The sequence below is a fragment of the Myxocyprinus asiaticus genome, chromosome 31 (genome assembly GCF_019703515.2).
Source record: "Myxocyprinus asiaticus isolate MX2 ecotype Aquarium Trade chromosome 31, UBuf_Myxa_2, whole genome shotgun sequence".
In the NCBI taxonomy this organism is placed as follows: domain Eukaryota; kingdom Metazoa; phylum Chordata; class Actinopteri; order Cypriniformes; family Catostomidae; genus Myxocyprinus; species Myxocyprinus asiaticus.
Window position 1 is genome coordinate 13,234,112 of NC_059374.1, and position 23,723 is coordinate 13,257,834.

General features: G+C 40.5%; 1 protein-coding gene across 2 annotated transcripts in view; it reads right to left on the reverse strand.

The window, feature by feature from the left end:
* mtus2b (microtubule associated tumor suppressor candidate 2b) overlaps window positions 1-23,723 on the reverse strand; it is a 59,874-nt gene that overhangs the window by 24,967 nt on the left and 11,184 nt on the right. For both annotated transcript variants that reach the window (XM_051665079.1, XM_051665080.1), the window contains exons 2-4: window positions 17,035-19,052; window positions 16,258-16,465; window positions 15,761-15,964 (exon numbers count right to left, since the gene is read on the reverse strand). In XM_051665079.1, coding sequence (XP_051521039.1) covers window positions 15,761-15,964; window positions 16,258-16,465; window positions 17,035-18,885 — 2,263 coding nt within the window. In that variant the 5' untranslated portion in view covers window positions 18,886-19,052. The remainder of the gene's footprint in view (window positions 1-15,760; window positions 15,965-16,257; window positions 16,466-17,034; window positions 19,053-23,723) is intronic.

The following is a 23,723-nucleotide window of genomic DNA, read 5'->3' on the forward strand; positions in this document are numbered from 1 at the left end:
TGCGTGGATCTTGAATTTGGTCACACAGAACGAGATAACTTTTACTCTCAACACGCAGTGAAAAAATCTCGGTGCTAGCAACTTCTCCGCCTCTACACTACTCAATCACTGGTGATTGAAATCTGAAAGTTTACCAGCTAGTGGCTAATCACATTTTAAATTGCATAGCGTGAAATTTGGTCAAACATGCAAGTGATTTATTTGCATTTTAGAGGGTTGCCACATAGAGTACAAGATCGAGCTTGGGATTTAAAATTCGATATCGAGATCGTTCAAACGAAGATTGCGATGCGTTGGAAAATCTGAATTTTTACCCAGTCCTATTTGTGACTTAGCAAGCTGTAAAAAATAAATCCCAGCCGAAACTGTTGTAGTGCTAGGTCACTTAACATGAAAACATAAATTAAATCTTAAAAAAAAAAAAAACATTAAAAAAAAAAGTCAAAGCATCAAGCACAACTTGCTCTCTGCACTGCACTCATCCTCTGTTTTGAATAAGTGGTGTTTCGTTCGTAAACGAATCAGTGGTTTTGAATGAATCTATTAGGTACTCGAATCATTCTCATCTATTCAATCTATTCACATTGTTTCATTGGTGAACAACCTTTTAAAGAATCATTCAATAATTGAATAACATAAAATACGCTTATTCGTCGCCACCTACTGGCGTAAATATGCAATCTCCAGATAAAAAATCAGTGAATGAAATCTAAATGTATTATTTGGAAACCACTATTTGGAAAGTCAAGAACAAAGAGAAGCAGAGTGATACAAATAGTGAAGCGCCTTATATTAAATATCAGCACTCTTGAAATGCAGTTTGTCCAATCAGACTTGAGAAACGGTACTGTTGTATGATAATTATTATGTTCAAGTTGTTCAAGTCAAATCTACATCCTTGGTTGAAACCCCAACAAATTTATGGGATTTTTTGTAGAGATGCTCCGATCGATCGGCCACCGATCGGTATCATCCGATATTCACATCTTATGACTCGATCGGTGATCGGTAATTTGGCCGATCGCATAAACCGATCGCTCAATTAGCTCCTTTAAGAATTCAGCAGTCATGGCATCACAGAGTGTGGGGAATACTGTGTTGTAAGACAACAAACTTGATTCAGCAATTAAGAATGATGCAGTGGGAGAGGTATGGCCAGTATGAAAAGTTTGTGTACTGTACTGTTAATGTGGCATTTCACACGAGACAAGGCAAAGGGAAAAAAGCGCGAGCTGTGAAACGGTCCTTATTATCGTTCATTGTGGCAGCTTCTCAGTCTCCGCCGGGCATAGGCATCTCAGTAATAATGCGAGTTACGAGATGTGGTATAATTCAAACCTCTTTATTAAATATTTCCTGATTAAACATCATTAACAATAGCAGCACCTGTAGAGTCCAGAAACATGCGCTCTTTCTCTGCTTTCCTTTCATCTCTTGCCCTCATGAGCAACAAGTGAAAAATGAACTATTAATCCAATCATCCAACTAAATGAAAAGGCAGGGAAATAATTTATAAATATAATTATACTTAATACAATATTAAGATACCAAAATATAATGTATTGAATATAATGCAAAAATAAAATATGAATAAAATAGGAATAATAAAAATTATGTGAAATAATAACATTGAACAAATAACTAAAAATGACACATTAAGTGTAACTGCACCAGTGGATTATCAGTTTGTCTTCAGTTTGACACTAAAGCTTCATTTTTATAGGGCTATGTACTTTAATATAGATAATATTTTGTTAGCCTATACTTGTTTTAAAGTCTTATTAGAAAAGCTTTTTTAATAAGACTTTTAAACTTTTTTAAATTTTTTGTCAGCAAAAACTAGGCAAAGTGATATTACTGGGAAGAGAAAAAGTTTAATTAATAATGACAGTGTGCAGAAAGCTTACAAATAGCCAGTTAAATGTAAGATCCTGATAAAAGGTGAAATGATCAGGATCGGTATCGGCTGATCAGTTTACAAGAAGATTGGTGATCGATATTGGCTGTACAAATCCTAATCAGAGCATTCCTAGATTTTTTAAATAAATGACAAACAACACTTACATGGGTGCAGGTCCTGCTTTTCCGTGTCCCTTTTTAAAACAAAAGTAAAGAGAGGTACGAAATACCCTAGTAATGTAAACATTTGTGCTGCCAAGTCTTCCTTTAGTAGATAAGATGCATCCAGAATCCAGACTTGAGATGACAAAGAACATCATCCGCTTTAATAAAATTGATCTGACACAAACATTCCACAGAATCTCCAGAAAGCTCAGGCCTCAAGCAAATCTCTAACATTTATAAATGATGGTTACCATACTGTACTTCAAGAAGACTTAAAGATTTTTCAGAAAGAAATACCCCCCCATCAAAATAATACCAGCCCAACTCCTCTTCATGTGGAGGACACCTCTGTCTCTTTACCAGACAAGACATATAGACTGACTGAAAGTAAAAGTGGCCACCCTGGCCTGGAGTTGGACTTCAACTCGGGTGGGGTCAACAGCTGTCCGTGCACAGCATCGAAAAAAAAAACATGTACACACTAGTCCTCAAGATTTAAATAACAAGCAGATGACTATATGGGTTTTTAATAGGGAACATAAAATTGGGAAGGGAAGGTGCCATTTTTGACCCCTCAGCTGTCTGAGCCGAGAGACAAATGTGTCCCCACTATAGAAGCAGACATGTCGGGACGTCTCCTGATGTCATAATGGGATGCAAAATGAAGGTGTGGTTTCAAAACACACTCTGTCCTTACAGTACAACAGATGGCAACTTTAGCAACACAACAGAATCAGAGAGAGAATGTATACATTATACTCAGCACATTTGAAACACCATTTGCTATAGAGTCAGCATTTGTCTGCAGTCTTAGGGGAATGACTGCAGAGAATATTATCTATATTAATAAATGAGAGGACACTTAAGCCTAACATACGTAGATGAAGCTGAATCAAAGGCTACACATACTGCAGCAGTGTACAGTCATCTATGACCACATAACTGTGTAAACGACTCAGCAGAACATTAGCTAATAGGAAATTGTAAGTGATTGCTGCAAGTAGCCCAATAAATGCCGTTGTTAACTTTGTATATAAACTACTGCTATCTCTGACATAGGGAAAAGACTCTCATCTGGTCTGTAAATTTGCCTGGATATTGCAATTGTTAAAGCTGATGTGTGCAAATTTTTTTCTGATCTTAAAGGGATAGTTCACCCAAAAATGAAAATTCTCTAATTATTTACTCACCCTAATGACATCCCAAAATATGACTTTCTTTCTTCTGCTCAACACAAACAAAGATTTTTACAAGAATATCTCAACTCTGTAGTGTAGGTCCATACAATGCAAGTGAATGGGTACCAAATTTTGAAGCTCCAAAAGCACATAAAGGCAGCATAAAAGTAATCCATACGACTCCAGTGGTTTAATCAATGTCTTCAGGAGCATGATAAGTGTGGGTGAGAAACAGATAAATATTTAAGTTAAGCTGTATGTTAATTTTATTTATTTATTTATTTATTTTTAGAGAGAAATGTTATGTCTATAAAAAAACAATCTCCCTATTAGGGAATAAATAGGCATGCTTGGTCAAAAAATTATAATGTAATTATTTGTCAGAAAATGCGTCTTGGACTATTGAAATTGTGTAATGTGACTGTGTGTTGAACTTCTTTGAATTGCAGTTCAGTAAATTCAACTTCCTTTCATTCCAATTCAACTTCCTGTGGGGACCCTGACCTGCAGAGCTGTAATATTCTTCTAAAAATCTCTGTTTGTGTTCAGCAGAAGAAAGAAAGTCATACACATCTGAGATAGCATGAGGGTGAGTAAATAATGAGATAATTGTAATTTTGGGGTGAACTGTCCCTTTAATATAGTTTATCTTATAGACTTTAATGTTCAGAGTAATTTGTAGGTTGACTTCTCCAAAAATGTTAACAATGTTCCCTATCTGTCACTCACTCGACGTTGTGTCGATTTAGTGACACTAGGGGGTCCAAACACCTCTGATCTTTGAGAAAAGGCCAATGAGAATTGGCGAATGGAATTTTCATGCCACTCCCCCGGACATACGGGTATAAAAGGAGCTGGCTTGCAACCACTCATTCAGATTTACTCTTCGGAGCCGAGCGGTTGTGTTTCAGCGAGCTGAATTCCTCCGCCGATCCATTCACCTCTGCAAAGCTGTTGGATTTACGGCGCATTACAGCGTCTTCTCCCCCTCTTGCACCAGTGGTGTGCAGAGAACGCCCCTGGGTGCTTCAGCAAACTAAAAGAGTATATTCTTCCTCTGAAAGAGTATATTTTCCTTCTAAAAGTGTGGCACTCACAGAGAGCGTCTTTTTAAAGATGCCTTTCCGTTTGTGTATAATTCCTGGTTGCGGTCGTTACCTCTCCGCTTCCAATGGCCACAATCACTGTCTTACGTGCTTGGGCACTGCCCACGCGGAGACAGCGTTCGTGGACGGGTCATGTTCTCACTGCGAGAGCGTGACCGTGGCAACGTTGCGGTCGTGGCTTTCCTTTTTTCCTTTTCTTCCCCACGCGAAGACCCCCAGAGATGCACAGTCGGGTCAGTGCTTTCCTTCCTGCAGGAGAGGCTGGATGGACGGCTGTCCCCCTCCACCTTGAAAGTGTATGTGGCTGCTATAGTGGCGCACCACGATGCAGTTGATGGTAAGTATTTAAGGAAGCACAACCTGGTCATCAGGTTCCTTATAGGCGCGAGGAGGCTGAATCCTCCCAGACTGCGTCTCGTCCCCTCGTGGGACCTTTCCATGGTCCTTCGGGGCCTACGGGGAGCTTCATTTGAGCCACTGGAGTCAGTTGAGCTAAAGGCAGTCTCCTTGAAGACTGCTCTCCTGACTGCGCGCACTTCCATCAAGAGGGTAGGGGAGATTCTCTGTCTGCGACACGTGCCTGGAGTTTGGTCCGGGATACTCTCACGTGGTACTGAGGCCCCGACCGGACTATGTGCCCAAGGTTCCCATGACCCCGTTTCAGGATCAGGTGGTGAACCTGCAAGCGCTGCCCCAGCAGGAGGCAGACCCAGCCTTGTCGTTGCTGTGTCCGGTGCGTGCTTTGTGCATCTATTGCACGCAGCGCTTTAGACGCTCTGAGCAGCTCTTTGTCTGCTTTGGAGGACAGCAGAAAGGGAGCGCTGTCTCCAAACAGAGAATCGCCCACTGGGTCATTGATGCCATTGCTTTGGCATATCACGCCCAGGACGTGCCGCCTCCTTGGGGCCACGAGCACACTCTACTAGTAGTGTGGCGGCCTCCTGGGCTCTGACCAATGGCGCCTCTTTAGCAGACATCTGCAGAGCAGCGGGCTGGGCAACACCCAATACCTTCACGAGGTAGGAATCTACGGGTTGAGCCGGTCTCGTCCTGTGTGTTGTCAGGTACGAGCAGGTAAGTTGTGGGACAGCTGGCCGGGTGTACCGCTTGCGTATAGCACCTTTCCCCTCCCGGAGGCGCTTTTCACCCCCAGTCGTGTTCACGAAGTCATGGACCCTGGATGTCCTTCCTCCTTAGCCCTGTGGTAGGCGAGTTTGTGGAGAAAATCGTTGCCAGCCCAGTATGTGTACTAACCTGGCCTTGTACTGGGGTAGGTGCTCCACATGTGCTGGTTACCCATTTGTATCCCCGTGTGATGTACCTTCCGCGAGACGGTTCCCCCATTGGTGAACCCACGTCTTCCTTGGGCAGAGGCACCTCTGCCCCCCGTTGCCGTGTTTGTAGAGCTCCTCCCCCCGGGTAGGACCTACCACGGGGACTTCTCCACATGAGACACTGTCGACAAAACTCGGTAAGACCATGTGAGATATTTCCACACAATTCCTCCCCCTCAGGCAGGGTGTGGTCTCCGCGGTGTCTTCCCCTTGGGAGTGATACCCCCCCCCCGACGCGGACACTATATGGCCCCCAGCTGAACGATTTTTCCTTTTGGGAAGAAGAAAGAGAAGAGGCCACGGCTGGGGCAGCTGTTCCCCATTTTTTGGGCAGTCAACTTGTCCCCGAGGTGCAGAGGACCATACGACGCTCGTAAGAGCATTGGGGGAGGTTACATGATGGCCGGGTGCGCTGGCTACGAGGCACACAATGGTCTGCCCGTCTCGCACCACCAGTTCATGTAACACAGTTCAGCTAGTTGTGGCGTTTTTTGACCTTGTCTTGGCTCCTCAGCACAAAACCTGAATGAGTGGTTGCAAGCCAGTTCCTTTTATGCCCATATGTCCAGGGGAGTGGCATGCAAATTCCACCGCCAATTCCCATTGGTCTTTTCTCAAAGATCAGAGGTGTTTGGGGCTCCCAAAGGCAACCCCTAGTGTCACTACATCGACACAATGTCTCATTCCCTCCATCAGGGAATGGAGGTTATGAAAGTAATCAGGACGTTTTCTGTTATGCATTTAGAACATTGCTCTGTTTGTTTGACAGTCTGACATATGACTTTGGCTCAACCAATGGCGTGATTCTGGGGCAGAACTACAGAACATCTGTTTGTCCAAACAATAGACAATATAGGAGTAGAGCAAAATGGGCGGTAGGAGGGTTTGAGAAATCTACTTGAAAACAATCATTATTTTTGCAATTCTATAGTAAAGCAGAAAGTATTCAGGTCACATTCAATGAGATAATTACGAATGTTTTTGTATAATGACCGCTAAACTGTATAATTGAGCGTTGTCTAAACCAAAGCAACCGATTTCATGTTTCACATCTTTCGTATCACTGCAAGGACTCTTTGTTATTACATAATAAAATGATTTACACTTATTTATTTATTTATTGTATTTTTACCATTTATTTATTTGGTTCATAGCCGAGTAATAATATATAATGTACATATGGGATAATGTACAGTCAGTAATGTACAAATAACCAGTCTGGAAAAACAAATCCAGTATTATCTAACTACACAGGACTATTAGAGTGTGCTTTCAGTTAATATCTCAAATTGTCAGATTCATAAAGATAATTATGGAAATGCAGTACATAAGTATTTCGATGTTTAGTCACAGATGACTAAAATGATGAGCATCCTTTACATTATTCTGTTAAACAGAGAAAAGTGAAGGCTATCAGAATAGTCAACATCATGGCCCAAAATCAGAGAATTCGGATTGGTCTCGGTGGCATCTCAGGCTCATTATTTCTGGTGGGGCACAAACAATCACTTAACCCAACATGAATTCAGAAGTTGCATTAACCAAAAATTCTCCATCATTTAACGATTTTTTAAATTGACAGATAATTCCAAATGCAGTCTGTCATTTTGATACATTAATAACCTAGTGCATCTGTTTTGACTTCACTCTCTCTCTTACACATGCACTCCCGCTGTATTTGTGCCCTGTTTATCACCTGGTTATAAAGATGCATATTAACAGGCTCCATCGCAATTTACACCTGGTATTAAGCATCACTTTTGACAAATTGTGTTTGTTAAAAACTTGGTTTAGCACAGCAGTTGATTGACAGATAGAACTTTCACCCTAGAACCTCAATGGTTTCACCACACTCAAGCATGAGGAGTCAAAAATGTCAAAAAAGTCAAAATCCACTGTATGTATCCACTGTATCCACTGTAATGTATTGCTATGCCCCTGAATGTAGCCCTAGTACTTAAATAAAAACAAAACCAGGGATAAAAGAAATCAGAAATTTGACAACTCAGTACGTGAGAGTGACAAATAAAGTTTTTTTCTAGCACAACCTCTGAACATGACACCATCCCTAATAATTTCATTTTAACACAAAACAACAATAAAACGTGCACATCCATGTCAAAACGCTCAAGTGACCGTGAAAGCTAACCAGATATAAGCAATTCGTCAAAGGCTGTGCATATTATCTCACTAACTCGCATAACAAAACGAATTAAAAGGAATGTCTGAATATTTTGCAGTTATTGTAATCTAATACAAACCAATGCATCAACAACACTTCAAAGCAATGGCATACAATTAACTGAAATGATGAATGGTGCACTTAACTAAGCCACCCAGCAACACATTAGAATAAAAATTAGCTTTTAAAATTTACCAATGAAGTTCACTACACAGGTCTGCACTCAAGAGCGGTCATTTCCAAAGACCTGTCAGCTTGACATGCATATGATCAAAGGTTTTCATTTGCTATGCGGCAAAGGCAAACATGTCTCTCAGGCTATCGTTGAATGCTCATTGCACTTGCGCATGACATTTTTGATTAACCTTGATTAACACTGAGAACAACGGACTAGCCCAACGAATAGCAACTGAGAACGATTGAATAGCTTAAACACAACAGACCATAATAATTATAGAATTTCTCAAAAGTTATCTGGTATTATGGACATTAAACAAGTTTAATATGCTGAAATTATATTATTTCTTAAAAAAAAATGATTATGCCACGCATTTTGCAAATAGCACCACATCTGGTGGGGCTCAGCCCCACCTGCCTCTAATGTAGAGACACCACTGGTAAGTCTGTGATTGGCTAAAATGCTAAATTCAACTAGTCTGAATACCTCTACTTTTCCTTGTGGAACATGGAAGCTTGACCTTTAGCCTAGTTTGTTTACGATCTGAATGGCTGAAATCTGAATCAGAGAGATTTGTATTCAGTGTTCTGAATTTCTTCTTAATCTGAAAAGTTTAACCTTTAACTTTATAATCTGAATATTTATGGCTAATTCCACTTCTATCTCCATAAAAGAACAGCAGGACATGGCACAACTGTCAAAGACGCAAATCTAACATCTATGTAGAACAATTGAAAAACAGTGCGAATGGATGCAAAAACGCGATCAGTGTGAACCACCCCCTAGGGCTGAATTAAACATAAATTAATGATGTTTCATCATGGATAGATGTCAAAGAAAACATTATTAGTACATCATACACAGACAGACACCATTCTGCTATGCAAAATACACATGGAAGGCACCTGCTTGTGTGTGCAAATTATTCTCTATCAACCCTATACTTTGTTTAATATCTAATTCGTGTTTTTAAGTGTCATTCCCTGTAAAATATGAAAAAAGGCTATGCGCAGAATAGCATACTACCATTCTACTCTTACTCTTTTTGCAGTACATAGTATTTATACTGTGCATAGTATGCTAAATTTCTGCCTAGATGGAATACCCAGATAACCTACTACATTTGCCAAAATGTGTTGTATACTACTCCCAGTACGATGAATGAGACGTCTTTTTCTTCTTTTTCTTGAGTCAATTATAAAAGTTAAGAGATTTTTAAACCAAACTGGATTAAAAATTATTCTATTTCCGAGATTATAATAATTATAATACATACAATGTAATGGGTCATGTGAAAACAGTGTTGCATACTACTGTTAAAATCTTTTGTCATTGCATTATGTGTACTGTTTCATATACCTGTACTATTTTTAAGAAACAGTAGGCAGTATACACTGTATGCTAAGTATTCAGTAAGCAGTATGCTAGTATTCCATTCCGAACATAGTCAATATCTTTCTTAATGGGAAATAGTATCTTGCGTGGTAATTAAGGAGGCAACAAAAGCTGCTTTGAAGTTTTAGCTCAAGGCATGCAACAGCATTCACTCATCCAAAAAAAAAAAAAAAACATGTTGAAGATTAATACTAATTTCACTAGCAGCAGAGAGTTACTGGGAAGAGGAAAAGAGACAGCAGACGTGAGATTAGACACAGGTTTGAGAGATGGGTCGATTATGGGCTAGTAACAGTTAAAGGAAAGAGGAGCAATCAGCTTCTATACAGTGACGTTATTCTACATAAAGTGATATGTTGGGCTTATTGAGATTTGTGAGTTAAACTGTTTGTGAGGAATGTTACAAAAACATGAACTGAAAAAAGACAGGTATTTCATATGTGAATCTCACAAATTACATATCAAGGTCATTCACAGAACTCTCTATCCAGAACACAGTCTTTCAAACTGAAGTATAGTCTTGTATAAACATAGCATTATCAGCAGGGTGTTCGAGACATTGATTGTGCTTTGTAGCTGCTGCAGAGGGCTTATGACAGGATAAGTTGGATAATCCATAGAGCCTTGACTAATCCTGACACAACACCAATACTAGACTGAAAAGGGCATGTGGGTTGACAATGGAACGCTGTGAATAATTGGGGTTTATATACAATCAGAGGTAATTCTTCACACTGTTAAGAATTTAGAGGAACATACTAAACATATTGTGGTGATGGGGCGTGGCTGAGCGCTGGTTTGTGAATGGAGAGCGAGGCCAGGAGGAATGAATGGGAAGGACTCGCACCTGTGTATAATTTCTCTAACAGCCTTCTGTGCTTCAGTGAGCGACGTTAGGGAGATAAAGGGGAGACAAGAAGCCCAGAGGAGGAAGACTGAACCTCTGTGTGTGCTACGGCTGAAAAGCCCAAAACAGTTTAATTATTCAGAGTGAATAAAGTTTTCGTTAGAGTGTTAAAGCTGGCTCTCACTTCCTCCTTTCTAAGGAAAGACAGAGATCTGTTACAGTGGTGCCGAAACCCAGGAATTGTGAGGAAGATACGCCGTCATGGAGTCCTCGCCCTTCGCCGAACTTATCAAGACCCTCGCCAGCATCCGCCAAAATCAACATCAGACTCTGCTTGAGCTGCATTAGGAACAGGAGCAGTGCTTCCAGGCCCTCCTGCAAGCTCAAGCAGACGATCGACAGGTGCTACAGAGCTTGATACCCCAGGCGGATTCTACCGATGCAACCCCGACTGCCACCCCCACCATATCCCATGGTCTGCTGGCACTGCGGGAAGCCCAGGCATTTCCAGGACCAATGCCAGCTGATGGAGATGGGGGCGTTGGTTTGGATTCCCGATACGCTGCTGGCTGCCCCCGATAGAGCTGGGAAGTACTGGATACCAGTGAGTATCCAAGGGGGTACATATCAAGCCTTGGTGGATTCAGGCTGAAATCAAACCTCAATTCATCAATGCTTGGTTCAAGGTGAGGCTTTGGATGCAGCAAGCGGCGTGAGGGTGAAGTGTGCATGGGGATATTCACGTTTACCCCTTAGTGCCTGTCATTATTACATTCAAAGGGCAAAATCATAGAATAGAGGCAGTGGTTAGTCCCCACTTCACCCATCCACTAATTTTGAGGATGAATTGACCGGAATTTACAACCTCATTGAGGGGAATGTGTGTGAATGGGTCCTGTAACAAAGTGTATCGATGTGTGATGTGCGATTCGCTGGCTGGGGAGGCGGTGCTGGGGCCGTCTACATCAGCTCCATGTCAGGATAACGAAAGGAGACTGCTGCTTCCCCCACCCTTAGAGAATTCCCTGCAGGGGATTTCCTGCTGTAGAACACGTGAGACGAGACCCTTAGGCACGCCTTTGACAAAGCGAAAGTGATTTCTGGTCAACGCCTCCAGCCAGACATAGCACTCTCATACCCATATTTTTAGATTATTAAGGATCGGTTGTATCGAGTGACACAGGACATGCCAATTGTTAATACAGAAGAGCTGTCAGGAAATGTTATTCCAACATCAGTCACTAAGGGCAGGAAAAAACATGAAACCTATTTTAATTCTATTCGCAGGGATGTAAGCATGTGGTCTTTATCTCCTGAGTGGGGATTCTGAAAGAAATTCTCACTGATCAGGGCACTACGTTTATGTCATGTACACTACGCAAACTGAACGAATTATTGGGGATTAAATCGATTTGGACCAGTGTTTACCATCCCCAAATGGATGGCTTGGTCAATCGGTTTAATCAGACACTAAAGAATATTATTTGTAAGTTTGTGCACAAAGATGCTCGAAATTGGGACAAGTGAGGTGAACTTAAAAGCCACCATTCGAGTCACCTGGTCACTTGTGGAGACCACCTCTCACTGTCACAATCACGGAGGTTGCCAGGTTGCAAGGAGAAGTCTCCGACGTGTTCTCGCCTCTTCCGGTCGTACAAATCTCATAGAGCACCATATCCAAATGACCCCAGGGGTAGTGATACGCAGTCATCCCTACCGATTACCCGAGCACAAAAAAAAAAGTGGTTCGGGAAGAATTAAAGGCCATGCTAGATATGGGGATAATAGAATAATCTCACAGTGACTGGGCCAGCCCGGTGGTGCTGATTCCAAAGAGTGACGACTCTGGTTCTGTGTGGATTATAGAAAATTCAATGCGGTGTCTAAATTTGATGCATTCCCAATGCCTGGTATTAATGAAATGCTCGATCGGGTAGGCGCGGATCGCTTTTATTCGACACTGGGTTTGACAAAGGGATATTGGCAGATTCCCTTAACTCCCATGTCCCGAGAAAAAAATGCATTTTCTACTCCGTTTGGCTTACATCGATTTATCACCCTTCCTTTTGGTTTGCTTGGGGCCCCAGCCATGTTTCAGCACCTCATGGACAGAATTCTCCAACCACACTATGCCGGTGCTTATCTTGATGACATTATTATTTATAGTAATGATTGGCAGTGGCACATTCAACATCTGAGAGCTGTCTTGAGGTCGCTGAGATGGGCGGGACTCATGGCAAACCCTAAGAAGTGTGCAACTGGAAGGGTGGAAATACAGTATCTGGGTTTTCACTTGGGTTATGGCCAGGTGTGTCTCCAAATTGATAAGACCGCAGCAATTGCGACCTGCCCGAGACCCAAGACCAAAAAGGAGGTGAGACAGTTTCTGGGGCTGGCTGGCTATTATAAAAGATTTGTGCCTAATTATTCGACTGTCACCAGCCCGCTGACTGATCTCACTAAAACGGGGGCACCAGACCCGGTCCAGTAGACGGAGCCGTGTCAACAGGGTTTTACAAAAGTAAAGGCCGCTCTGTGTGGCGGACCATTGTTACATGATCCTGACTTCTCACTCCCTTTTATGTTACAGATCAACGTGTCAGATAGAGGGTTGGGGGCCGTGCTGTCTCATAGGGTGGGGAGGCAGGAGCACCCTATGCTGTATATAAGTCACAAGCTCTCGGTGAGGAAGACTAAGTACAGCACGATCGAGAAAGAGTGCTTGGTGATCAAGTGGGCGTTCCTCACCCTCCGATATTTGCTGGGACAGGCCTTCACCCTCTGTTCAGACCACGCCCCAATCTAGTAGCTCCATCGCATGAAGGATATCAACGCGTGGATTACCCGCTGGTATCTAGCTCTCCAGCTGCTTAAGTTTGAGGTGGTCCACAGGCTAGGGGCGCAGATGGCTGTTGCGGATTTCCTCTCTAGAAAAAGGGGGGGGGGGGGGTGAATAAGTGACAGGCCAGCCTGAGTCGGGTGATGGGGGTATGTGGTGATGGAGGCGTGGCTGAGCGATGGTTTGTGAATGGAGAGCGAGGCCAGGAGCTGTTCTGTGTTTCAGTGAGCGACGTTGGGGAGATAAAGGGGAGATGAGAAGCCGAGAGGAGGAGGACTGAACCTGTGCGTGTGTGCTATGGCTGAAAAGCCCAAAACAGAGTTTAATTATTCAGAGTGAATAAAGTTTTCATTAGAGTGTTTAAGCCGGCTCCCGCTTCTTTCTTTCTAAGGAAAGACAGAGATCTGTCACACATATGAAAGTGTAAGAGCATTCTTACTGTGCTATGATTTTTACATGGGGTAGAAGGGATATATGATAAACTAGATTTGCATTTACTGAAGGAAATGCCAGTACTTGCAAGGCAACAAAAGAGTAGTGTTTAAGTAAGCTTGTCATGGGTCTTGCATTTTGTTGGTTTTGTACAGTAAGATTTTGGATGTTGAACATTGACTTAAAAAAAATTGTCAATGGGAGATTTACATTTTTTTTGTGTTAAAGTATGAAAATAGTATGAAGTTAATGTTGAGGATGAAGAAGAGGAAATAAGAAGAAAGATGATGAATAAAAAGGGAAAGATAGAAAAAGAAAGACAAATAAAAACAGAAAGATGAAGATGAGGAAACAAAGAGAAAGGTGAAGATAAAAAAGTAAAAAGAAAGATGAAGAAAAAGAAAAGGATGAAGATGAAGAAAAAGACAGAAGAAAAAGAAGAAGAAAGATGAAGACAAAGAAGACAGAGATGAATAAAAAAGATAAAGATGAAGAAAAAAAAGAAAGTTGAAGAAAGGAGATGAAGAAAAAGAAGAAAAAATGTAGATGAAAGATAAAGGTGATGAAGAAAGATAAATAAGAGGAAGATGAAAAAGAAAAAAGGAAGATGAATTAGAAAGATGAAGAAGAAAAAGAAGAGAAAAGAAAATGAAGAAAAACAGAAAGAAGACAGAGATGAATAAGAAAGAAAAAGATGAAGACGAAGAAGAAATATGAAGAAGAAAAACGAGAAAAAAATTTAGATAAAGATAAAGGGAAAGATAAAGATGAAGAACAAGAAGAAAGATTAAAGCTGCAAGCAGCGATGAATGGGCCCCTCACACCCTGGTGCACACTGGGGCTGCTGTGCCAGGGGAATGTCACTCCAATTTTTTTAGCATTTTTTAGCACTTAAATGCTGTTAAGAGTGTATCACAGTATAAAACATGTCATTTCCTGTTGCCAGTAGGTGGCGCTATGACTATAACTGAATATTGGCATATAGAAGTGTTCAGGCCAGGACACTTATAAAACATGTAAAGTTTGGAGCAGATTGGACATTGTATGTATGAGTTATAACAACTTCCTTTTTCATGGCGAAACATCGAAATCTGTCAGACTGTCACGGCCACGCCATGCAGTGAAAACTCAAAAGCTTCACAATTTAGTATCGCCAAGGCCGTTAGATTAGAATAACCAAATATGAAGTAGATCTCATGAAATCTCTAGGAGGAGTTCGTTAAAGTACGAGGCCTGGAAATGGCAAAAACTGAGCAAAAATTGAAGAGAAACATCAAAATGGCTGACTTTAGGGCATGGGTCCAAGAGACTTTTTTGTTACACATGTGTAACGATTTTCATATGTGTAGGTGAAACGTAGCGTAAACCGCACATCGTTGAAAGTTTGTAGGTGGCGCTATCGAGCCATTTTGCCACACCTAATTCTGAGACCCATATCAGATGTAAATTTTCACTACTTCTGATGCATGTGCACAGTTTCATGAGTTTTCGAGTATGATTAGGCCCTCAAAATGCGATTCGTTTGGGAAAAAAATAATAAACGCCTAGAAGAACAATATAAATAAATAAAAAGAGAAAGATGAGGAAGAAAAAGAGAAAGGTGAAGATAAAAAGAAAGATGAAGAAAAAGAAAAGGATGAAGATGAAAGAAAGATGAAGAAGAAAAGAAGATGAAGAAGAAAGAAGGTGAAGAAGAAAAAGAAAAAATAAGATGAAGGAAGATGAAGAAAAAGGAGATGAATAAGAAAGAGTAAGATGAAGATAAAAGAAAGATGAATAAGAAAGATGAAGATGAAGAAACAGGAGGATGAATAAGAAAGATGAAGATGAAGAAAAAAGAAGAATGAAGAAGAAAAAGATGGTGATGAAGATGAAAGAGAAAGATGAAGATGAAGATGAAGACAGAGAAATATGAAATAATAAATAAGATAAAGGAAGATGAACATGAAGAAAATGAAAAAGATGAAAAAGAAAAAAGAAAGATGAAGAAAATGAAGGTGAAGAAAATTTCACCTTGCAAGCACTGTTACTATGATAACAAGTTTGGAGCAGCCAGCAGCTGAGAAATCAACTGAACCTGAAGCTGTACGGCCACATGTTTTATCAAGTGTTTCTCCAGTCAGACCACTGTGTAGTTCAGCATGGGTAAAATGTTTTGCATGTGACTGACAGCAGGTTTAGGACAGGAAGAGTTATGACACTCACGGCTGGATCGGCAGGGGTCACTATGTGTACTGTCGTTTGATTGGTTGCTGGACACAGAGGACACACTTGCACTGCGGATGAAGCCAACTGCAGCCAGTCGGGCAGGAGGTAGGTGGGAGAAGCCGGGCAGCCGCAGTCCAGATTGACCCGTTTTGGAGAGCATAAATTTGGGAGCCACACCTGATGCTAGCCTCTTCTGATCCACTGTAAAAGGGTACATAAATCTTCGTATTCCCACAAACAAATCACAAATGTTCATTCTTGAATCAAAGATTATTACTAGATTTCTTTCTACAATCAATAATAATAAATTCAATGAAAACATAAATGAGCTTGTGTGAACACTTAAAAAGGTTCAAAGGAAAGAACAGTCAAAATTGTAGTCAAGTTGCTGATAAGTTTTTAAAGGCCTCAGTCATTAGAGGCTACAGTTCTGCCTATCCTGGAAAATTAGGACACAGGACAAAGTGTAAAAGAGTGCTTTAGTGTTTATTGACCTGAGGGTTCCTGGTGAATACTTGGGGATTGACCAGCTGGAGCCATGTAACCGAGGGGTGATGCCGACCTTTGACCTGGTAATACCACCCTGTTCTTAGTAGCAGGCAGTCTGGTGACGGCTCCAACTCCAAGCTGAGGCCTTAAAGCTTTGGGAAAGCGGAAAACACCAGTAGTATCATGGGTAGTCAGATGATCCTCTCTACCAACCTGAAACAGTGAGAAGCATCTTTTGAGGAGTTTGTAAACAGAAACTGGGAGCATCAATAAATTATTTTATAGAAATAGTTCACCAAAAAATAAAAACATTCTATCACCATTTACTTTGTTGTTCCAATCCCATATGATTTCCATGACTTCCATTGGAACACAAAATGAGAATTTCTAAAGAATGTACTGTCACTCTTTTCTATACAATTTCAATTAATTGGGACTGGAGCATTCATGCTTCCGTAAAGATGCAGAAGCACCATAAAAGTACCATAAATGCAGTACATGTGATTTTTGCACTATATTCCAAGTCTTTAAAAGTCATACAATAGGTTTTGCTGAGAAACAGACTGATATTTATGCCGTTTGTGTTCCACAAAAAAAGTCATACAGGTATGAAACTAGATGGGGGTGAGTAAATTATGATAGAAATTATGATGAATTTTCATTTTTTGGTAAACCATTCCTTTAAATTATGGACCCTTCCCATGCATTCACAAACGCAAATCATTTTTGGGGTACATTAATGCTTTTTAAGCAACAAAGAACCTTTAATACTCAAGTCCCACCTCATGTAAGTATTTATCTGGCAGCTCTCCATGGAAACTCTCTGATTTGCCCACCAGTTTATGGGGGACAGTGCGACTGGGTAGCCTGATCCCAGACACCATCAGTCCTGGAGGGGAGTAGTACCCTGACCTCTGTATATCCTGCCGATACTTATCATAAAGTATGTTAGAAGAGCTCAGCACAGGTGAACCTCTGGACCCCTCAACCTTTGGCTCTTTTGAGGTTGGAGAGCTGGTGTATGGTGTAAGTCTGGGTGGTAGAGTTGATACTTCATAGGGGCCTTCAGGTATCATCTTTGCCTGAGGGTTCTTCCGGATGTAGGTGATAATTTTGGGTCGGATATTTTTGGGCTTGTGAGAAGGAGAGGACTTCTTGGGTCCAGACTCTGTTCTACTAGGTTGTAGAGAAAGGACAGGTTTTGGTATACTACTACTGAGAAAGCTTTTACATGGTTGCCTCAGACAACTGATACCCCTCTGTGAAGTTTCAGTACGTTCCTGACTAGCCACTCTTGTGCTAATAGATCTTGCTGGTGAAGAAGGTGGCTGTTTCCGAGGTGAACAGGTGATTTTAGGGGATGGAGGGGTCTCAGGGTGAGAAGGGCTACTCCAGGGTCTTCTCCTTTCCAGTAAACTAGAACTTTTTATTTTTTCAAAAGATGCTTGCTTTCTGTATGGTTGGGGTTCAGACCCACCAGAGTGGACTGGTATACCTTTTGACGTTACTGTAGAGAAGTTTAGATTCAGGTCACGACATTCTTGGTCATGGGATTTGAGTTTATTCTGTATATCACCACTTGAATCATGAGAGAACTTTCTAGGATGTGAAGTAGACTGTGTGTCTTCAGAAATTATAGGTTGGCATGAATTCGTCTTAGTTGATATTGTTTTCAAAATCGGATCCTTGTCTTCTGTTACATGTTGTCCATGGTGCTCCTTAGTATGAATTCCAGGTTCTCCTGTATTATCCTGACTGGCACTTCCAGATTCATTAGAGACCATTTTGGTCTTTGTATTGCTACATTCACTCACACCATTTGTCAGCTGGCCTGAAATCTCATATGTTGCAAAGTCTATGGCTGGTTGGTTTTCTTGTGCTTCTAAAAGAGGTTCCTCAGGCAAAGTGAGGTTAAAATCACTGCCGATGTGCATTGTACTTTTTCCTGTGTGTAGGGAGCTCCGACTTTTATCTGATGCGGTCAAAAAAGACTGTGAGGCAAGAGTAAGATCCTCAGAGAGAGTTCGGTATGGTCCTGAGGGTGCATACCATGAATCAGAGCTCTGAGTTTGATCGGCTTGGTCCAGGGCGCTAGCAAGACTTCCTCCAAGACTAGACATTGTGGAGAGGCAAGACACAAAAACATCGTTTTCAGAGCTAAACTCAGCCTTGGCTATGCTGGACACAACTTTTTTGCAATTGGACTGAGGGCAAACAATGGAATCTTGCTCTTTCAGAGAGCACTGGGAGAGCCCATTGCTATCTTTCAGGGACATTGCTTCAGTCTTTATCATATTGTTGGATAGAGACCCCTTCAGGTCATCCTTAGGAATATTGATCTCTTCCTCATTTTCTAGTTCTTGACTTTCAAGCATCTCAAACTCAGCCAGATCCAGGTCTTCACATGGGGAATCTGTGCCCTGAATAATCATCTTGACCTGTTTCTCAGTGTGAGGTACCACAGAGGACAAGGTGTCAATGAACTCAAAAGTTCCTCCATGTTCCCTTTGGATTTCATTAGCATTGGCATCTCCATCCAGGGAATCCTCAGCATGTCCGTTGTTGTTCCTCATTTCCCTACAGCCATCTTCAGTGCAGCTCCCAAAGGGTCTGGCATTATCATTTACATTCATGTTTCCTGAAGGTTCTGTGTTCTTAAGCTCTCAAATACAGTCTTGTTGATCCTCCCTTGAGGTCTGGAGCTTTCTCAGCTTTTAAAGCTAATGTAAGTATTGGCATCTTTCACACTGTTGTTTCAGATACTGATCTTGAGTAGATGACATCAGGAGTTGGCTTCAACCTGTCAAGGTAAGACATTAAACAACAGATTTAGAAATGTCTTTATTTAACTATATATAACATCATTCAGGACATCATGTATGTTTTTGACCACCTCTGAACATGTTTTTTGTGATCCAATCACAAAATGCTTTGCACCCCGTTTAGAAATATATTTAGCACTGACCATTTGCGATCGGATCATCCTAAACAAATCTCCATACCAGCTGTAAACAGGGTCTAAAATTACTGCAGCCGAAGCTAGCGAATGCTATAGAACAACTTCCAGCAGAAATCACACCCACATTTCCCCGTTAAGACCCCCAGGATAAAGGTGGATATGGCACTGATGAGGGAATGCTGTGCAGCTTGTTGGAGTTCTCCTGTAAAGGGTCTGTTGATGCTCTGCTAAAAGTTAAAATAATTCCAACTTTGTACCCATTACCACTGAGCTTTCAAAGCGTCAGCTAATGGTTACCAGACAATTCGGATGAAGTATCATTACTTGACCAGTGCCATCACTAAAGGCAGAACAAGACGATGGTCGTTTTCGGAATGGCATACTACCATACTTCTCTTACTATTTCTGTTATAGTTAGATATGACAGAAGCGGTAAGAGTAGTATGGGTAGTATGCCATACTGGACATGGCCACTGTCTGCAGAAATTTTCATGTGGAGTTCAAAGCAGTGCTTGACGCCCTGACGCAAATTGTGTGAATTCCATATCAAAAGTGGATAGCCACAGACTGCAGGCCGAATAATACTGTAGAGAATGAGGGTTTAAGAGATTGAATAAACACAGAAAGGAATATGCCACCTATGGGGACTACTTATTTTAATTAGTCAACCTCACACTTAGACTTTGGGAAACATTTAATGTTACTTCCATTTGTGCTATTTTAGTGCATTTCTATCTGTGGAATGCTATGTTTGGAATATAACATATTGTCCTTTTACAGAAAAGTATGTAACACTTTACAGTAAGGTTATATTCATTAAAATAAGTTAATGCATTCTGACACTGGGTTTGACCCACTATGCCTCTGGGAAGAGGCTCTTTATGCAGGTACACAAGTATTATTTTAATAAAAGTATTTTTTAAGGTGAAAATATTCCCTGATGTATGATGTGTTAATGCTTCCCTCAATTAGAATTTGGTGTAATAGTTTATACAAATAATGAAATTAAAAAGATTCTTTAAGAATACTAGTTGGTTAAAGCACTGCACTAATTCTCCACAAAGTGAGAAAGCATTGTCAAGCTCACTTTTCCCTGGCAACAAGAGCAGATACACTCCAGAACTTCAGCCATAGGAGATCATTCCCTGAGGTAACGCAGACAAATGTTCTCAACAGGAACAGACTTTACCAGAAAAAACAGGTGCAATAACTGATCTTGTAAGGGATAAATAATGGATAATGGAGCTAATTAAACATCTAAACTGGCCAATGATATAGGCCACAAGATATCTTTACAAGTATGCTAAAGAAAGACAAAAAAGTTAACCAAAATGGCAAGTCCAAAGTACACTTTTGGATTATTAACCAATTAGTTATATATTCAACCCAAATGCTATACACATTGAATGTATCTTTTCTAAAAACATTTAAAAAATGACATCTAGCTTAACAAACTTCTGCTATGCTGGCTGCAGTCAAATCTAAATCTAAGAGAAAAAAACATGCATTACAAAAGCTATTTTGTGCAATTATTTGCCCTCTCATGCTCTCATTTTTCTTGACCCACTTTGTGCAGTTTCTGCACCTACTCATTTTGAGCATCTGCATTTAATCATTACTGTTCAAGTACAGCAGTCATAAGGATGCCTTATCATCTTTGTGTTTTCATAAATATCCGTAATCATTTCTTCAGGGTAGAAAGAAGAAAATATAAAGATTCAAAATATGTTATTTGGTACCACAAAAACAATCAAATAAACAAATCTAACAAAAATAAGCTAAATATGACATATCCATAATATAAAATCACAACATAAACCTCATGTTTAGTAACTGTAATAAATACAACATTTTCTTATTATTATCAATTCTTTGACTGTAAGAAAAATCACAAAGAACTCTTAATATCACAATTGTTTCTTCTAGACAGCAATGAGATTTCCCCATATTTCCCCCTTAAGTATAGCAAACTATATATTACATTATAAAGGTTATTGACACACATACTGTACATGAAAGATTATAGCTAGACACTAAATAAACAGTTCACCTAAAAATTTTAAATCTATCATTATTTACTCACGGATGTAAGGCAGGATGTTAGTCTCAGTCCCCATTTTCTTTAATTGCATCTTTTTTTCTTTCTTTTTTCATCCATGCAACGAAAGATGGTGAATGTTGGTGATGCTGAAATGGTGATGCTGAATTGTGACTGAAGCTGTCAGTCTCTAACATTTAGTCTAATATTTCCTTTTGCGTTCCATGGTGGAAAAAAGTCTTACAGGTTTGGAACAACATGAGTGTGAGTAATGATGGCAAAATTTTCATTAAAAAATCGGAACTGCATATCCCGGTCAGCAACTGAATAGTGACCCACTCACCCTAAATGTTCAGTCATAATAGAATAATTTAAACAGACATTGTTGGGCTGCCAGAAACAATGACTATCTGTCATGGTCTGACTGTCTACATGAGGGTTTGTCAGTCACATGTGACAAGCTACATCACTGTCAGGTCTACAGGTCCAAATATCCCAGCAGTGCATGATTTAGAATATGTCTCTGGAAAAGTCCTGAAACAGCTAATTTTGACCATCCTAACCAGACTTGTTGCTACTTAGGACAAAAACAATGATTAACATGGAATAGATTTTTATTGCTTTTATTGCTTGTCACTTTATCACGTCCCTAAGAATGAATCGTGCCGGAAAAGCGCCTATTTTAACACTGATTGCACCTGCTTAAACTAGATTGCGGTTGATAAGTGAATAAGATGCAGGTTTTTACAATAACATAGCCTACTATGTGCAGAATTTTTGCAACTGTTTAGTGAATTTGCCCCACAATAATTGAAAATAGGTTTAGATGGGAACAACAAAATGTTCTACCCTTATGGTAAAACAGTCTGTGTTTTAGTCTTAACATTTAAACCTCATGAGGTTTTTTCTGAGCTCTTTTCAAGCAGAGAAAGCTGTCTTGAAACATTCTAGAGGGCAAATTCTCTCAAACCCCTAAACACTTCTCGCACATACACACACCAAACCTTCTTCTTGACCTACTTTCAGAGAGAGGGTTTAGAAATCCTCAAGTTAACATGTTCAAAAACAGCTCAACACCATGGAGGGTTTCGAGCTTTTAAGGTGGAAACACAAGCAACTGTATAATAAATGATTATATATTGTATAGAGTGTTCTTATAGAAGTTATCTAATGACATAGATTTGATGCAAGTTATTTTTTCAGCATCTCTTACTTCAAGCATTACTCAAATTAAATTCAGGCATAAATCCAAATAAATATTAAATAAAAGACTTTGATTAAGCTACTACAGTGAAACACTACAACAAGCTTTGAGATGCAGTGTCATATTATAAGTCAAACTAAAGCTTTAGCTGAGGTTTCTGTTCCAGATTTTATTGCACTAAAGGTAGAAACAAAGCACCAATCAGAAAAAGCAACAAGCACAATGTGGACTCCTATATTGACTGGTGGAATCTCTACATGGCTCAATCAGCGGCAGTGAGATTTTCTCGTGGTTGATGAATGTTGGGCTGACAGTGAACAGATGAGAGAGCACATCAATGGCTTTTTTTAGAGTTTGTTCAAGTGAGCAAGGCTAATGAATTCCTGCTCTTCCAATCTCTGCGGTGGATTGCCAAAGAACGCAGCCTGATCTCATGAAATTTACATGACAATGGCAACATTTTTGCAAACCAAAAATTACGTGCTTTATTACACGTTTGGCTGCAGTTTCCCAGTGAAATGTTACATCATGACGCCGTGGATGGCCGCCTTGGAATGGAGCTCTCCAATTCTTTTGCTGTTTTTGTTTGTTTGTCCTGTGTTTAGTCATTTATTTCAGATCAGTTTTTCCAGAGACAAGCTGCTGAATATTCGGCAGCACACGCCAGGCAATCTTTTACTGGTATTTGATTATTTTGAAGTTTTGCTGGACATTTTAGTCGGAGTAGCTGCGGTGCTGTATAATCGCGTTAAAAGACGCAAGCGTGGGAATCGAGCCAGTGCGCTGGTCAATCTCCGACAGCGCAGATTTCGAACCACGCTGTCAAGCATCCATGCTCTCTTCCTAACAAAACGGACACACAGATCTTCAACAGATCACTAGAGTAGTGTGAAGTTCCATTTACATTTACATTTAATCATTTGGCAGACGCTTTTATCCAAAGCGAAGTTCCCTGCTGCTTCAAACACTCCACAATCATCCCCATCCCAAAGAAACCCAAGATCAAAGGACTTAATGACTACAGACCCGTCGCTCTGATGTCTGTTGTCATGAAGTAATTTGAGAGACTGGTGTCGGCCCACCTGAAGGATTTCACTGAACCCTTTCTGGATCCCCTGCAGTTTGCCTATCGAGCAAACAAGTCAATATGGGACTGCATTACAAACTTCAACATCTAAACAGACCAGGGACTTATGCAAAGATACTATTTGTTGACTTCAGTTTAGCTTATAACACCATCAACCCCGCTCTCCTATGGACTAAATTAACC